Source organism: Motacilla alba, chromosome 10 (genome assembly GCF_015832195.1).
Source record: "Motacilla alba alba isolate MOTALB_02 chromosome 10, Motacilla_alba_V1.0_pri, whole genome shotgun sequence".
NCBI classification, from domain to species: domain Eukaryota; kingdom Metazoa; phylum Chordata; class Aves; order Passeriformes; family Motacillidae; genus Motacilla; species Motacilla alba.
In genome coordinates this window covers 19,581,547-19,593,798 of record NC_052025.1, presented here as the reverse complement: position 1 = coordinate 19,593,798, position 12,252 = coordinate 19,581,547, and the positions used below count along the sequence as shown (strand labels likewise).

The 12,252-nt window shown below is 49.9% G+C and overlaps 1 protein-coding gene across 2 annotated transcripts in view; it reads left to right on the top strand.

The window, feature by feature from the left end:
• Nucleotides 1-11,357, top strand: part of ITGA11 (integrin subunit alpha 11) — a 46,064-nt gene extending 34,707 nt beyond the window's left edge. For both annotated transcript variants that reach the window (XM_038146989.1, XM_038146988.1), the window contains exons 20-30: nucleotides 153-354; nucleotides 2,729-2,827; nucleotides 4,352-4,428; nucleotides 5,344-5,433; nucleotides 7,007-7,097; nucleotides 7,196-7,309; nucleotides 8,053-8,139; nucleotides 8,569-8,679; nucleotides 9,209-9,304; nucleotides 9,808-9,921; nucleotides 10,147-11,357. In XM_038146989.1, the coding sequence (XP_038002917.1) occupies nucleotides 153-354; nucleotides 2,729-2,827; nucleotides 4,352-4,428; nucleotides 5,344-5,433; nucleotides 7,007-7,097; nucleotides 7,196-7,309; nucleotides 8,053-8,139; nucleotides 8,569-8,679; nucleotides 9,209-9,304; nucleotides 9,808-9,921; nucleotides 10,147-10,218 (1,153 nt within the window). In that variant the 3' untranslated portion in view covers nucleotides 10,219-11,357. The remainder of the gene's footprint in view (nucleotides 1-152; nucleotides 355-2,728; nucleotides 2,828-4,351; nucleotides 4,429-5,343; nucleotides 5,434-7,006; nucleotides 7,098-7,195; nucleotides 7,310-8,052; nucleotides 8,140-8,568; nucleotides 8,680-9,208; nucleotides 9,305-9,807; nucleotides 9,922-10,146) is intronic.
• The last annotated feature ends 895 nt before the right edge of the window (nucleotides 11,358-12,252 follow it).

Sequence of the window (12,252 nt, the reverse complement as noted above, 5' to 3'; positions counted from 1 at the left end):
GATAATGTCTGAGAAATCATCACACCATTGGCCAAACATCCCTAAATTATGGACAATGGGAAGAATCCGTAATTCCTCTTTCAGCACAGCAGGACAGAGGGAGAGCAGGGATTTCCACGGTCGTAAAATCCCGGGAATGCCCCTTCTTGCAGGGAATTCTGCCGGAGGGCGCTGCGGAGGGGGGACTGCTCGGCCTTCAGCCTCTCCTTCGACGCCTCCGTCTTCGTCATCGAGAGCAGCAGGAGAAGGGTGGCCGTGGAAGCCACGCTGGAAAACCGCGGGGAGAACGCCTACAGCACCGTCCTCAACATCTCCTTCTCCAGGAACCTCCAGTTCGCCAGCTTGATCCCCAAGGTGAGCTCCCGGGGGAGATCCAGGCCTTTCCAGAGGTGCTGCTAATCCCGGCCGGATGGGAAAGCTGCAGCCTAAAGCAGAGCCCAAATCTGTCTCCATCCCTCATAAATCAGAGCTGTTTATGGGCTCCGTTTCTAAGCACTTCCAGCTCTTTATTTTGGAAATACAAAAACGTTTTTGAGTTTTAAGAGCCTGAGCGAAGGTCAAACACAGAGGAAATTATTTCCCTCTATTTTTCTCCTGCAGTTGTTTAAAAATACTCCCTGCGCATGGCCAAGTTCCTGTCAGGAACGAGTTTTTGCAGCTGAGAAATAACTCCTGGAAGCAGGAGCTGATCATGGGAATGTGGCCACAGCTCAGCACCGAGCCAGGCGATGCCACCTCTCCATGGCTTTCCCCGGATGGTCCCTGTGTCCCAAAAATTTCTCTGCCCCGCTCACTCGGATCTTGGTGCGACTCCCCCCTGTTCCCAGCGAGGTTTGGGAATGTGCTGATGCTGCTGAGCCTTCCCTCACCCCCCCATGACTTCATCCCCGCCCGCAGATCCCATCTCCTTTGTTTTTCTCCGAGCTGTGCCAAGGGAAAATTGTGGGGCTCGCTGCCCACAAAATAAGAAAAAATGCATTTTTTGGAGATTATTCCAAACAAAGTGAGGGGAGCGGGGAAAATCCCCGGGACGGTGGGGAACAGAGAGCACCGGGCAGCAGTGGTTGTAGGCAATATCTGCAGCTGGTCATGGAGGAGTCACGGATAACAGGCTGTCCCTCCTTTTCAAGGAGCATCCAGAGGGGGTGATAATCTGTGTCTCATAAATAAAAAGTGTCTGTGGCCCCAAAAAGTCCATAATTTCAGCAGATGAGTGGGAGGAAGCTCCAGGCTGTTGCTGGTGGCTGGTGCTGGGATATTCCGGCTCCTGGGTAGGACTTTTCCAGTGGCAGCAGCTCAAACTGACCCCTTGCGGGATAAAAGCTGGAATAGCTCATCCTCTCATGAGGATGGACACCCAGCCCATCTCTGCCTGGCTGGAGAGGTGGAAGGTGTTCCAGCAGCAGGAATGTCGGTGTTGAGATGAGGGAATTCCAGCTTAGCTGGTGGCCATGCAGGATAACAGCTCATGCTGTCTCTCAGTGCTTCCCAACAACCCCTCATGGCAGAAAAATCAGGAATGCTGGGAATGATCAGGTTCGTTCCTTCACCACAGTTAAATTCATTCACCGCTGTAATTAAATTCATGGAGAGGATTTACATCAGGAAGCTGGGAGTTGCTTCCCAGAGAGGCCCCTTTCCAGGAACATCAACACATGCATGGGAAGGATTCCCAGCTGCTGCGAGCAGGCTGCCTTGGACAACTGGCTGCTTGCTTGCTTGCTCCTTTGGTTGGATTTTGGTTGGTGGGTGGTTGGTGGTTGTATCCTTCCTTCGTTCATTAGTTTGTTGGCCAGTGGTTGGTTGGGTTTTGGTCATTGGTTGGTTGGTGTTTTGTTGGGTTTTGGTCATTCGTTGTTTGGTCATTGGTTGGGTTTTGGTCATTGGTTTGTTGGTTGTTGGTTGGCTGGTTCACTTGTTGGTCATTGGTTGGTTGGTCATTGGTTCTTGTTGGTTTCTTGGTTGTTGGTTGGGTTTTGGCTGTTGGTTGGCCATTGGTTGGTTGTAGGTTGGATTTTGGCTGTTGGTTGTCAATTGGTTGGTCACTGATTGGTTGGTCACTGGTTGGTTGGTTTTTGGTTGGTTGTTCATTGGCCATTGGTTGGTTGTTAGTTGGGTTTTCGCTGTTGGTCACTGATTGGTTGGTCACTGGTTGGTTGGGCATTGGTTGATTGGTCATTGGCCATTGGTTGGTTGGACGTTAGTTGTTGGTTGGGTTTTGGCTGTTGGTCACTGATTGGTTGGTCATTGGTTGGTTGCTTTTTGGTTGGTTGTTCATTGGCCGTTGGTTGGTTGTTGGTTGGGTTTTGGCTGTTGGTTGTCAATTGGTTGGCATTGGTTGGTTGGCATTGGTTGGCTGGTCATTGGCCATTGGTTGGTTGGCATTGGTTGGTTGGCATTGGTTGGCTGGTCATTGGCCATTGGTTGGTTGGCATTGGTTGGTTGGCATTGGTTGGCTGGTCATTGGCCATTGGTTGGTTGGCATTGGTTGGTTGGCATTGGTTGGCTGGTCATTGGCCATTGGTTGGTTGGCATTGGTTGGTTGGTTTTTGGTTGGCTGGTCATTGGCCATTGGTTGGTTGGCATTGGTTGGTTGGTTGGTGGTTTCCCCAAAGCCAAGGCCTGTTTTAGGCCCCTCGGGTGTTCCCAGATTCCTGAGAGCCAGTTCCTGGGGCTCATTCCCGGTGTCCCGGACACTCCATGGACAGGACTTCGTGTCCCATTTCAGGACGACACCGACATCAACATCGACTGTGCCAGTGACGACAGACACCCCACCAGGCGGGTGTGCAACGTCAGCTACCCCTTCTTCCGAGCCAGAGCCAAGGTAGGACATTCCCAACTTCCCGCTGCGCTGTCACAGGGACTTTCTGCCCCCAGGGTCACAGCTGGGCAACCCTGAGCAGGATTTTGAAGATAAACTTTTGGCTTCTTCCCTCTTGGAGTTTGAAAGGCATCTTAGGGAAGCTGGGATGGTTGGGATCCTGCCCTGGCGCTCAGGAGAGCCCCAGAATCCAACCCGGCTCCTCCAGGTGACGGAATTTGCCTCCAATCCTGTGGAAAAATTTCTTGTTGGCTTCAAACCACAGACGGGAACTTCCCTGAGCTGATTCCCTGCAGGATGAGGCTCCTTCCCTGCCTGAGAAGTTTTCCTTGCTCTGAGGTGCCTCTGGATCCTGCCCAGAGCCAGTCCCAGCCTCCCTGGGTGGTGGCATCCTCCAAAACAGTGTTCCCGGTATTTGGAATGAGCCCAGATCCAGTTTATCATTTTTATAAGGCACAAACCCTTGGGAAACATCAAATTCAGGGGTAAGGTGGGGGAAGGAAAAGCGGGCAGCTGCAGCCACTCGGGATCCATGCGGAATTCCAGACCCACCCCATACTCCTGTGGGAAAAGGGACCAGCACAAGCAGGATCTGGAAAGAAAATCTCCCCAGCTTCCATATCCATCCGAAACCTGCCCTTGATGATGATGGGTTGTCGAGGCCTGAGAGGTTTTCCTTGCTCTGAGGTGCCTCTGGATCCTGCCAGAGCCAGTCCCAGCCTCCCTGGGTGGTGGCATCCTCCAAAACAGTGTTCCCAGTATTTGGAATGAGCCCAGATCCAGTTTATCATTTTTATAAGGCACAAACCCTTGGGAAACATCAAATTCAAGGGTAAGGTGGGGGAAGGAATGGTGGGGAGATCCGCTCAGGATCCGCATGGAACGCTCCCTGCCACTCGTGGGAAAAGGGACCAGCACAAGCGGGATCTGGAGATAAAATCTCCCCAGCTCCTGTATCCGTCTGAAACCTTTCCTGGATAATGATGGATGAGCCTCAGGCACCAGGCTCGGCTTTAAAGCTCCCAAAAATCCCAGTGGGATGCCTGTGGCTGCACGAGGAGCTGGCTCCCCATGACCTACGGGGTCGGGAATGCGTCCGCGAGCCATCAGGTAGTGCCGCTCCTGCCAAAACAAAGACAGGCTGGAAATGGAATTTTGGCTCCGGAGCCGCGGGAGCTCTAATATTCCAGTCAGCTGTGCCGGCCCAGACGGTTTGAGGTCACCACAGATGTGACATTTATCACATTTATCCCGTTTTATTGGTGTTGGCTCTCTCCAGCTCCCTCCCCTTCCCGCCGATCCCGGGCCTCTGGAGAGATCTGCTTCCAAAGGGCTGCTCCTTGCTCCTGTCACAGGGCTGAGAGAATTCCTGCAAATCCTCTCTGCCTGGAAAGGCTCTGCTCGGTGCTGGTGGGATTGGGAATTGTCTCCCACAGGGTCCCACACTGGCCCTGCTCAGCGCTCGGGATTTTATTCCCTGGGATGCTTTTCCCGGTGTTTTTCCCGGTGTTGTTCCCTTCTCCGCAGGTCGCTTTCCGCCTGGATTTTGAGTTCAGCAAGTCCGTCTTCCTGCAGAGCATGGAGGTCTACATGGTTGCCAGCAGGTGTGGGGATGCTTTCTCCCTCTGGAATCGCGGAATCATGGAATTGTTTGGGCTGGAAAAAACAACCCAGCCCCGCCCCTTCCCTGATCTCAGGGTGCCCAGCCTTGGACAGTTCCAGGAATTTTCTCTGGGCACCCCAGGATGCAGCTGGCTTTCCTTGGGATTCCTTCCTCCACAGCCAGAGGTTTTCCATGGAATAACCCCATGGAGGCCCAGTTGCTGTGGGTTATCCCAGCCCTGTGCTCCCAAACCTGCCTCTTTTTATTTATCCGGGAATTTACATCCATGATTTTTATTTATCCGGGAATTTACATCCATCTGTGCCTGTGGAAGCCGCCGGGCTCTGCTGGATCTCCAGCCACTGCTGCTTCCTCATCCGCACTCCCACTGCAAATATTTCCCAGGAAAAATACCTCCTAACAATTTTACAAAGTTCTCCTTATTCCCCATTCCTGCACAGGTAAAGATTTCCCACCGGGAAATGTGGGAAATCCTGAAAAAAAAATGGGAAAATCCTATGAGGAAAGGGAAAAGTCTATAAGGAAAGGGAAAAGCCTATAAGGAAGAGGGAAAATCCTGCAAAGAAAGGGAAAGTCCTGCAAAGAAAGGGGAAAAGTAAATCAACTTAACATTTATTAAATTGTTAATAAATAATTGAATTAATTGACTGCATTATTAATATCAATAATTAATTTTTAAACAAATTCACCAATTATTAGAGCAGACGAGGATTCCCCTGCACCACTTTAAGCTGCTGGGGGTGACACCTCCCACCGAATCTTTTTAATGATAAAAATCCCAGAATAAAATCCTGCCTTGACCAAAAAAGCAAAAAAAAGTTCAGCATTCCCAAAAAAATAAATTCCCAGGGGGATTTGGCTCCTGCCTGACCCCCCGGCCCTGCTGCTGTTGCAGTGACAGCGAGGAGAAGGAGAGCACCAAGGAGGACAACGCTGCCCACCTCAACTTCCAGCTCAAGTACGAGGCCGACCTGCTCTTCACCAGGTGAGGGCTTCGGGATGGGGATGCGGCTCCTGGGAGGTCATGGATTGGGAAAACCCCTTGGGAAAAGCAGCTGGGAGCAGCCTTCAAAGCCGGGTTTAATTTGGGAATTTAGTGGGAAAAAAAACCAGGAGCCACAAAGCCAGGGAGAGCTTTTTATAAAAATTGGCGAGCCACGGAGAGCTGGACCCTGCCAACGGTTAAAGGCATAAAATTTATTAAAGAGGTGTGAGGGTGAGCTTTTATGGGAAAAAAAAAAGGGAATTCTTGGAGGTAATAATGGCCACAACAGGTGTTCCCAGTGCCTGGGCCAGTGGCCATCCCACAAAACCGTCGGGGGGAAGCTCAGCTGTGGGATGAGCTTGGAATCACCGGGAATTCAAGTCTGGGACAGCCAGGGATGAAGGCAGAGATAATTTAGGAAGCTGCTGATGGGAAAATCAGGGATCCCAAAGCACATTCCCTGGCGCTGCTCGCTGGAATTTTTCGGGGATTTTTCAGCCCTTCGGTCATTTTATATTTTTTACTCAGACGCCGCGGATAAAATTCCTTCAATATTTAGGATTTATGGGGAGCGAGGGGATTCTCCAGTTCGGAATGAAGAGAAAACCTGGAGGGAAAGAAGAGCACAGAAAATATCGAATTTGGGAATTTTGGAGTGGAAAAGGAGGGAGAGAATCTGAAAGAATGTGGAGATTTGGGGCCAGCACAGGTGCTCCCGAATGGGTTCCCACAGGATATTCCTGGCTCTTTTCCTGCCTCTCCAGCTGCAAAGCAGGGATTGATTTACCTCCTGTGACATCCGAACCTCAGCCAGGGCCTGGGGTGGCTCTGCTTTATTAAAGAGGCGAGAAAATCCTGCAAAGAAAGGGAAAATCCTGCAAAGAAAGGGAAAATCCTACAAAGAAAGGGAAAATTCTCCAATAAAAGGGGAAATCCTTTAAAGAAGGGGGAAAATGCTATACAGAAAGGGGAAAGTCCTGGAAAGAGAAGGGGAAATCCCACAAAGAAAAAGGGAAAATCCTAAAAAGAAAGGAAGAAAGGGGAAATCCCACAAAGAAAAAGGGAAAATCCTGCAAAGAAAAGGGGAAATCCTACAAAGAAAGGGAAAATCCTACAAAGAAGGAAAATTCTGCAATAAAAGGGGAAATCCTTCAAAGAAGGGGGGAAAATCCTACAAAGAAAGGAAGAAATTGGAAATCCCACAAAGAAAAAGGGAAAGTCCTGCAAAGGAAGGGGAAATCCTGGAAAGAAAAGAGAAAATCCTATAAAGAAAAGGGAAAATTCTGCAATAAAAGGGGAAATCCTTCAAAGAAGTGGGAAAATGCTATACAGAAAGGGGAAAGTCCTGCAAAGAGGAGGGGAAATCCTACAAAGAAAAGGGAAAAATCCTATAAAGAAAGGAAGAAAGGGGAAATCCCACAAAGAAAAAGGGAAAATCCTGCAAAGGAAGGGGAAATCCTACAAAGAAAAGGGAAAATTCTATAAAGGAAGGGGAAATCCTACAAAGAAAAGGGGAAATCCTATAAAGAAAGGGGAAATCCTACAAACCTCTTTGTCACCCTTTGTCCCACAGGACATCAAGCCTGGACTATTTCGAGATCAGATCCAACAATTCCCTGGATAGATCCAACCCCATCGGGCCCCCCTTCCACTGCACCTTCACGGTGAGCAGGAACCAGATCCCTGAGTTCTCCTGGATTTGGGATCTGCCCTGGGAGCCGGGATCCCGATCCCAACACATCCCTGTGCTCTTCCCTGGCAGCTGCAGAACCTGGGATTCTTCCCGGTGCAAGGGGTGACCCTAAAGATCACCGTGCCCGTGGCCACCCGGGCGGGCAACCGGCTCCTGCTGCCCACGGAATTCCGGGCAGACCAGGTAGGACGGGATTCCGGTTTAGGGTGGGATTCCAGCAGGGTTTAGGGTGGGATTCTGTCCCAGTATAGGATGGGATTTCAGCCCAGTTTAGGATGGGATTTCAGCATGGTTGAGGGTGGGATTCCAGCCCAGTTTAAGGTAGGATTCCAGCATGGTTTAGAATGGGATTCTGTCCCAGTTTAGGATGGAATTCCAGCATGTTTTAGGATGGGTTTCCAGCCCAGTTTATGAAGGGATTCCAGCCCATTTTAGGATGGCATTCCATCCCAGTTTATGATGGGATTCAGGCCTGGTTTAGGATGGGATTCTGTCCTGGTTTAGGATGGGATTCCAGCCCAGTTTAGGAAGGGATTCTAGCCCATTTTAGGATGGCATTCCATCCCAGTTTATGATGGGATTCAGGCCTGGTTTAGGATGGGATTCTGTTCCAGTTTAGGATGGTTTTCCAGCCCAGTTTAGGATGCGATTCTGTCCTGGTTTAGGATGGGATTCCAGCCCAGTTTAGGATGCGATTCCAGCCCATTTAAGGATGGCATTCTGTCCCAGTTTATGATGGGATCCCAGCCCCGTTTAGGATGGGATCCTAGCCCTGCAGCCACATCCCACAGCGAGCCAAACTCAATCCCAGCTCCAGCAAATCCTGGGGGGTGCTGGGGATCCCCGATTCCATCAGGATGGGGGCACAGGGAAGCCACTGCCACGGTCCCGTGTCCATGCTGGAATTCCATCGGCTTCTCCCCCAGGAAAACACAACCTGCAGCATCTGGGGGAACACCACTGACTACCGGAGAACCCCGGCGGAGGAGGACCTGTCCCGCACCCCACACCTGGTACTCGCCTGCACGGGGCTGATCCTGGCTCCAGGATATCCCAAAACAGGGAAAAAACAGGAACTGGGATGGCCCATGGATGTGCGAGGGGCACGTGGGTGCTGGAATTTTTTAGGAGAATTTTAAGCCCTTCAGTTCAGTTTATTTTTCCTCTCAGCCCTGTTAACACTCAGGATTTGTGGGGAGTGAGGGGATTCTCCAGCTCACAAAGATCAGGATCATTTTTTTTCCGAGGGAAAACCTGGAGGGAAAGAACAGCACAAAAACCAGCAAAACTGGGAAGTTTGGGGTGAAAAAGGGGGAGAAAATTTAAAGAATGCGGGGATTTGCCCACACAGGAGGATGGACGCGTGGGATCCATCCCTGGGGACGAATCCCAGTGGGATTTTCCCTCCTTCTCCAGCCGTGATCCCGCATTTCCCTTTGCAGAACCACAGCAACTCCGACGTGGTTTCCATCGACTGCGAGGTGAAGTTGGCCCCCAACGAGGAGCTGAACCTGCACTTGCGTGGGAATCTGTGGATGCAGACTCTGAAAGCAGTGAGTGCTCCCCGGAAAACGTGGATTTCAGGGACAAATCCCCCAAGGGAACCCTCGCACCCCAAAAATGTGGGATTTTTCCCTTTCCCCCGAAGCCCAGGAATGTGTGGGGTGGTTTTTGTTCCCAAAGCCACTTATCCTACTGGATCGTGCATCCACAGCGCCTCATTATGGATTATTTAATTCCATAATTTATTAATTAATTCACATTTAATTAATCTAAAAACTCCTTTTCGCTGTTGTTCTGCCCCGCTCCCTGCCTGCCCTGCATCCTCCTCTCCCATGGATGCAAAGAGAATCCCTATGGATACAAAGCCACGGGGATGGGATGGATCCCATGGAGAATGGGGGCTCCTTTTCCACGTGGGATTCTCATCCCAGCCCACGGGGATGGGATGGATCCCATGGGGAATGGGGGCTCCTTTTCCACGTGGGATTCTCATCCCAGCCCATGCGGATGGGATGGATCCCATGGGGAATGGGGGCTCCTTTTCCACGTGGGATGCTCATCCCAGCCCTCTCCGTGCAGCTGAAGTTCAAGGCACTGAAGCTCACCACGATCGCCGCGCTCCAGCGGCGCTTCCGGAGCCCCTTCATTTTCCGGGAGGAGGATCCCAGCCGCCAGGTCAGCCCTGGGATGGGGGGGATCCAGAATTTCGGGATGCTGCCACCCCCTGCCCTGATCCCACTGGGAAGAATCCCTGGGGATGGAGGGATGCAGAATTTCGGGATGCAGAATTTCGGGATGCTGCCACCCCCTGCCCTGATCCCACTGGGAAGAATCCCTGGGGATGGAGGGATGCAGAATTTCGGGATGCTGCCACCCCCTGCCCTGATCCCACTGGGAAGAATCCCTGGGGATGGAGGGATGCAGAATTTCGGGATGCTGCCACCCCCTGCCCTGATCCCACTGGGAAAATCCCTGTGGATGGAGGGACCCAGGTCTGGGAAAACTCAGTGCAGCTGTGGCTGGAGCCGAGCTCTGATCCTGGAATCTCCGGATTCCACAGGGAAAACCGAGCCAAATCCTTGGTGCAGCATTCCCACAGGAAGGGCTGCTCGGCGTTCCCGCTATCCCCTTTTCCCTGCCATTCCCGCCTGGAATCCGCGGTGTTTTCTCCCCTCCAGATCACGTTTGAGATCTCCAAGCCCGAGGAATCGCAGATTCCCATCTGGATCATCCTTGGGAGCACCTTCGGAGGTCTCCTGCTCCTGGCCCTGCTGGTCCTGGCGCTCTGGAAGGTGAGCAGCTTTCGGGGGATTTTTGGAGATTCCCACGCGTGGAGGAACCCTCTGGATCCGCGTCCAGCGCCCCACGAGCTCCTCAACACCACCAAAAACCTTCAAAACCTCCTCCAAAATCCCCTTTTCCATATCTAAATGATATCCAGGACCAACTTCCAGCTGGTATCCCGTTAAAAGCTCCTGGAATAACGTCGGGATGTTGTTTCTCTTCCCTCCCCACAGCTCGGGTTCTTCAAGAGCGGGAGCCGCCGGCGCGCGGCCGAGCGGGAGCAGGATTCCCACGGGATGGAGTGACTCTGCCGGGGCCAGGAGCCCCCTCCCAGCTCCGGAGATTCCCGGGATCCCGAGGGATTTGGGGGCTGAGCTTGGCTTTGCAGCAGGACGAGAGAGCACCCCTTGTGGGACAGCACATAAAAGCCATAAAAAACCCCTCAAACCAACTGAAAATTCCCCAAAAAAAAAAACCAAACTCCTCGGAGGTGCTTTCAACTGGGATTCCATAAAAAATACCCCTCAAACCAATGGAAAATGCCCCAAAAATATCCTCAGAGGTGCTTCCAACTGGGATTCCAATAAAAACATCACCAACCAACTAAAAAGTCCCAAAAAATATCCTCGGAGGTGCTTCCAACTGGGATTCCATAAAAAAGGACCTCAAATCAACCAAAATTCCCCAAAATTCTCCTCGGAGGTGCTTCCAACTGGGATTCCATAAAAAATACCCCTCAAACCAACAAAAAAGTCCCAAAAAATATCCTCAGAGGTGCTTCCAACTGGGATTTCACCAAGGTGGCAGCAGTGGGGACGAGGGGACACCAACGTGAGGAGTCCCTGATGAGGAGCTGGAAAACTCCTTAAAATAATAATTTATCCCAAAAAAAAGCCCCATGGATTGCTCCTTCCCGGGCTCCGCTGGCCGCGGCTCTCAAACTGCCTTCGTTAAGAGGAGTAATTAAGTGGAGGCGTTAATTAGTCTGAATGCACTGAATGAAATTCTTGTGATTTCAAGCACCTTAAACGCCACATCCCCGGTGTCCAGCTGTACATAATTCTTCTGAAAACAGGAAGGAAAGGAGGGGGAAAGAAAAGTTAAAACCCTGCCCAAAAAAACAAAAAAAAATTAAAATTAAAATTAATTTAGAAATAATTTCGAAAAAAATTTAAATAATTTTAAAAATTAATTAAAAAGCTGTTTGAGATTTGTCCCAGCAGAGCAGTTTGGGGAGCCCACGTGTATCATACCTGTACATAGCTGGTGCCATGGAAATCATGGAATTTTAAGGGCGGGAAGGCGCCCTTGGCATAGCGGAATTATTTATGCTAATATTAATTTTATGGAGGAGAGGGAAGCGGATTTTTCTGGATGCGGGGCGAGGTTCGGGAAATACCGTTCCTGGTATTTTTTAAGGATTAAAAATATGGTATTTTAAAAACTCCTGGTGTCTGTTCCCTTTTTTTTTCTGTGGATGTGAGGGGGGGCTGCTCTGGGATTGAGGGGAGGATGGATCCTGGAATTTTCCCATCATTTCTTCCTATGGGATGTGAGATCATTTATTTGTTTCCATCATTTATTTCCCGGGATGTTGGAAAGGGATGAGCAGGCGAGCGAAGCCTTTGGGAGACACAAACTTGGTGAAATTTCCCCATCATTTATTCCTATGGGATGTGAGGTTTTCCCGGGATGTTTGAAAGGGATGAGCAGGCGAGCTAAGCCTTTGGGAGACCCAAACTTGGGGAAAAAATGGGATAAAAACCCTCCCAAACCAGATATTCCATCCTCAGGCGGAGCGGGAATTCCGCATTTCCCTGTTTTTGAAGGACTGGGGGCGCAGGGGAACCCCGGAGAGGCTGGCCCAGGGATCCGGAGATGCCCACGGAGCATCCCACAGGAGCCTGCCCTCCACATTCCCGGAGCTGGAGCGCATGGAGGGAAGGAGACCAGGAGCAGCCAGCGAGGGGCAGGATCCCTCCGGATTTCACACAGAGAGATAGATATAGAGATTTTTTAATATATTTTTATATATTTTTATATCTTTATATGTGTATTTTTATTTTTATATATACATTTCTATACATTTATATTTATACATGTATATATGTATATATATGTATATGTGTATATATACATATGTGTGTGTATATATATATAAAAATGTGTATAAATATATATGTGTGTATGTACATATATATTATATATTCATATATATATTATATATACATATATATATGTACATATAACATATGTATGTACATATATGTACACACATATTTATTAAAATATGTATATATATGTGCATACATGTGTGTAATATATATGTATAAAATATA